The sequence below is a fragment of the Eucalyptus grandis genome, chromosome 11 (genome assembly GCF_016545825.1).
Source record: "Eucalyptus grandis isolate ANBG69807.140 chromosome 11, ASM1654582v1, whole genome shotgun sequence".
Taxonomy (NCBI): Eukaryota; Viridiplantae; Streptophyta; class Magnoliopsida; order Myrtales; family Myrtaceae; genus Eucalyptus; species Eucalyptus grandis.
Window position 1 is genome coordinate 28,569,917 of NC_052622.1, and position 4,751 is coordinate 28,574,667.

Genomic DNA, 4,751 nt, shown 5'->3' on the forward strand with positions numbered 1-4,751 from the left:
CTGAGATGCAATCAAAAATGGTTAGTATGTAAAATAAATGAATGCAATGCATGCAAATGTTATGGAAAACTTGTTTTCGAATTTCGGGTTTTCAATATATATATTTGGAACTTGCCCTCATGTCATTGAACATCCTTATTCCACTAAAATGATTTGAAACTATAGATTGTGTGGAGACTCAGGCCTCAAAGCATTATCATAGGACTGGTTTGGGATACCTTATGCATCTTTACAAAAGATGCAAATTTTATTGATATGCAAAAATTGCATTACAACGTATATCGTCTTGGATCAATAGAGTTCATAATCCAGACTATTACAAGTATAAATGAATGGAATTCCCTTATGGGGGAGAAATGAATGGAATACACTTGAAATGAAAAGTAAGAACTAAAAACATCACTTACACAGCGGGATTAGTAGGCTCTTCATCTTTACTAGTGGCCACAATCATGCCATCTTCAAACAAATCAGTGAAGTGATGGACAATGGCTTCCTCTTCTTGTAGGAGCTTCAGTAAGCTAAGGAAAAAAATCCTTTAATAGTGGAGGTAGAAGGCGTTAGTAACTCTTACCCTTAATATTTGGGCCCTTTCAATTACCTTGATCCTTTTGATTGCCTTGGTCACCTATGCCTTCACACTTGTCCCTTTTGATCACCTCAATAGGATTTGGCACTCCTTGGGCAAGCTTTCTTAAACCCCTTACCAATAATAAATCCATTCTTGAGTAGCTCTTTGCTCAACACTAAGGAGGCCTTTGAGAACTGAAGCTTCCCAATGATTGACCCAGTAGGTACATGAGTAACAAATATGAGCTCAAACAAGTGGTAGCTCAATTCCCCTTTGATTTCAGGCTCAATGCAGGGTAGGGTAGTGTTGTGGAAAGTCTCCACATCTCTTCCGCACCGAATGGTTATGATCTTTCCATCAATAGCAAGTTTCATTATCTGATGAAGACTTGAGGGAATAATCCCTACGGCATGGATCCAAGGACATCCCAACAGCAAGCTAAAGTTGCTTGGAATATCGAGCACTTGGAATATTTGAGCAATGGCCATAGGGCCGACCGTTAGAGGTAAGTCAATTTTCCCTAATGATTCATTTCTCATCCCATCAAAAGCTCAAACAGGAATCTTTGGAGGGCGGATGTCACGCCATGACCCGCTTTGAGTGTGTGGCACCCCTCACTTACCAACTTTTTCCATTCAACTACAATGTCCCAAGAGGCTTCGCTAACCCATTTGTGTTATCGTTTCTATACACAAGCGGAAGCAGAAACAAATCTCCTAGCCATTCACAACAAAATAGGGATAATTTCAAATGCACTTATATTTACATATATGCATCCATAACGTCATTACACCATACTAGCTATTTATATCCAAACTTCAACGTCACTCGTTACGCCATTTCATGTTCAATCAAAATGCACGGTCATTTGCATTTCCAAAATGTTTTAGGGTTAGCTTAGCTCCTCTATGCTATGAAGCAACTTGAAATGGGTGAGATAAACTCAATGAGTGAACTCCCTAGACCTGGATCTTCAGATCTGTTGTCACTGCTTGTCATCAAAGCTACTCTCTTACTTAAAGAAGTTCCCGAATGGAGGGGTGGGATTTTGGTGTTTAGGAAGAAGCCCATGCTGAATGAGAGAGATGCAGCATGTTGTACATGGCACTTCATCCTTCTCTGGATTTCGATGGAATGCTCTGACTGATTTATTGTGATATGTGTCATGTTGTGACCAAAAACACGGTAGAAGTGCATAGTCATCTATATGTGTCTCTCCCATCTCTTATTCTGTAAAAAGAAGAAAGAGACTTGAGGCATGAGCCGTTGTATTTAGCTCTGCAGTTTTAATTTACAGAATGTGAAACTTGAGTTATTAATTCTAGGCCTCAAAGGGAAAGCCCTTGAAACATTTGATCACATATGTTCTCTGAGAGTGAAGCTGGACCGGGTGTCCAGGCTCAGAACTCTTGCATATTGGTTTTGGAGAGTATTATCTGCCTTTAGAATGCTGAGCGATTAGATAAATGAGACCATTCCCAACCAACAGGTTTTGTAATCATTTCCATAAGAAGTACTTCATAGAAAGATCAATGTAGGGTTTTGCTTGTTAGACTCTGGGTGTGGCATTTATATATGTATGGCAATAAGTCAGTCGTGTCTTTTGATTCAGCAATTCTTGTTGCCCAGGCGAATTGTTTGGGGAAATCCTGCTTCCTCACTGATATATGGCCTCTCACTTTGCCTTTGCCATAGGTTTTGATGACATGGATAGTGTATATGCATCTCCGGACAATTTTAAGAGCTTGAAACAGAGGGACAAGACGAGAGGAATTCATCTACTGGAGTGCTTTGTCAACAGATGTCATGAAATCGGGTTATTGGAGATTTTTCTCCTCTCTTTTTCCTGAATAAACATTGCCAACAATAATATTCGCCATTTCCTTATGATGTGTTCATGTTAGGTACAATGTGAAGCATGGATCAAGAAAGGAGATCCAAAAGAGGTCATCTGTCATGAGGTGAAGCGAGTTAGGCCTGATTTACTTGTTGTGGGAAGCAAGGAACTTGGCCCTTTCCAAAGGTATATTGAGCTCTTTTCTGGATTCTGCTTTCAGCTAAACATCTCATAAATCGAGAGCCTGCCCCTGTGGAGTCCCCATAGGCTTCAAGACAGCTTGATCTTCCTCTCATGACCTCATCATTGACTTGCTGGCTGAGTGGAAGTTCTCTTACTAGTTGTCACATCTCGCATGTCGATACATCTCTATTGTCTGTTTAGAGTTAGCTAATGTCATGCATATTTCTGGAAACACCTAATTGCCTGATCTTGTCATGCACATAACATCACAAGGTATTTGTCGGCACCGTCAGTGAATTTTGCGTGAAGCATGCTGAGTGCCCTGTCATAACCATCAAAAGGCCCGCAGATGAAGCTCCTCAGGACCCTATCGACGACTGATTGATTTCCATTTCATGGATGACCAATTTTATCATGTTAATAGATTGGTCGTTGATTCTCGACTAGAGACTTTGGGCCATGAATCGAGGATGTATCTGAGTTTGCAAATTATGTGTCGTTCGTGTATGGCTGTTGGCACTTGAATCCTAAACTTCATTTTCTATGATTTTTTATTGATCAATTCCTCTGCAATTTTGTCAAATCAAATGTTGTTGTCTTGTGTATTGCATCGAAAGAAATCCCAAACAAAAAGAAGCCCAAAAAGATCGATCGAAACGAACGGAGAAACAAGAAAAGAATTTGGAGATTCGCACAAGTCAAATTCCTCAATACAAATGCAAATACAACATCAGCTCAGGCCCCCCATGAACAACCATTTCCTTCCCACTATAACCCTCTCACCAAATCACACTTCGATTTAAACCCTAAAAGACCATCACTTCTTATCGGCTCTGTATCAATCGCCTCGAATTGGGTCCTTCCCTAAACAATGGCGACCTTCGCACCGGCCTCCTCGAGCTGCTTCTTCGTGTCCTCTGCCTCGTCCTTGGACACCCCCTCCTTGAACTTCTTCGGCAGCCCCTCAATCAACTCATTGGCCTCCTTGAGCGCCAGGCTCGTCTGCACCCTCACCACCTTGATCACCGCCCTCACCATCATTTCATGAGAATGAGAATTCAATATCAAGTTTATATGTTATAAAAATAAAAAGTAAAAAAAGTACTTGAAAAAAAATTGATACAAACTTTACTTACAAGGTTTAAAATTGAATTGGCACAAATGTAATAAGTTTAAAATACTTTTGATAATATTAATAAAGAATCGTGGAAAATGAAGCAAAAACAGAATAACAAGACAAGAGAGAGGACTAAAGAAAAGATAGGAAAAAGGAGACACAAACTCTTAGCAACAATCCAATATTCTTAATTCAATTCATGAAAAGTAAGCAAGAATTGTAAAATAACGGTATTTTCAGTGTCACCAGTAAACCCTAGTTACCTAATAAAATAAATACAGTATTGTAAAGATTAACGCCTAGAATACTAATGAGATAAGACAATTAAAATTGTTTGAATTGAGTCAACAAATAGTGTTGCTTTGTCCCTGAAGAAGTAACAATGGCCGTTCCTGCATCAGCAACTATCTTGACATAATTTCAATTACTGTAATACCAACCTGCTTGACCTCCTCATATCCATCCAAAATTTCACGTAGCTTCGGAAGTATATTTGACTTTATCGACTCCCTAATCTCCAAATATAACTCCCTAAATAACAATTCTCGCCTTGAATGTTGTGCTAATATTTTTATCATGAGATGAGCCAAGAAATCTAAATGACCCAAACGGGCAAGAATAAGTACAATGACATGAATTTTCCCTACTTCGACCATGAATAGTTTTAGAACCCAGCAACAAAGAAAATGCAGCACTCGATTTTTCAATCTCGTCAAATTCAAACTTCTCAAGAGCAGGCTCAGATTTTGGAGATTTAGAATTTGAACTTGATGGAGGTTCTGTATCTCATTAGCATATTTCGTCAATATGATTTCCCCCAGACAAACTCATTATAATGACTGAATTCAATATGAACTTGGCGTCTTTCATAAATAATTTTAGAATCACGACCGCTTAAAAGAAATTTCTTATGGACTTTGTTACGGTTTAAGAGTGAGTTTAAAAAAATTATTGAGTGAACGAAATATTTGAAGAAATGTCAATGCGAATGAAAAATTTGCACACCAACTTAATAATTTCTAGCAAATATATGGAGAGGCAGG

At 38.9% G+C, this 4,751-nt stretch overlaps 1 protein-coding gene across 1 annotated transcript; it reads left to right on the forward strand.

Annotated features, from left to right (window-relative positions):
• The first annotated feature begins 1,541 nt into the window (after positions 1-1,541).
• On the forward strand, positions 1,542-3,133 carry LOC104425671 (universal stress protein A-like protein). The gene is made up of 3 exons (XM_018865601.2): positions 1,542-2,388; positions 2,476-2,594; positions 2,864-3,133. The coding sequence occupies exons 1-3, from the start codon at positions 2,239-2,241 to the stop codon at positions 2,970-2,972; spliced, it is 378 nt and encodes a 125-aa protein (XP_018721146.1). The 5' UTR covers positions 1,542-2,238; the 3' UTR covers positions 2,973-3,133.
• The last annotated feature ends 1,618 nt before the right edge of the window (positions 3,134-4,751 follow it).

Bases quoted from the DNA above. Each gene is read 5' to 3' on its own strand.
- LOC104425671 (XM_018865601.2), top strand. From the start codon at position 2,239: ATGGCCTCTCACTTTGCCTTTGCCATAGGTTTTGATGACATGGATAGT. The intron at 2,389-2,475 runs TTATTGGAGATT...TGTTCATGTTAG, and splicing joins ACAGATGTCATGAAATCGGG to GTACAATGTGAAGCATGGAT. The intron at 2,595-2,863 runs GTATATTGAGCT...ATAACATCACAA, and splicing joins GAACTTGGCCCTTTCCAAAG to GGTATTTGTCGGCACCGTCA.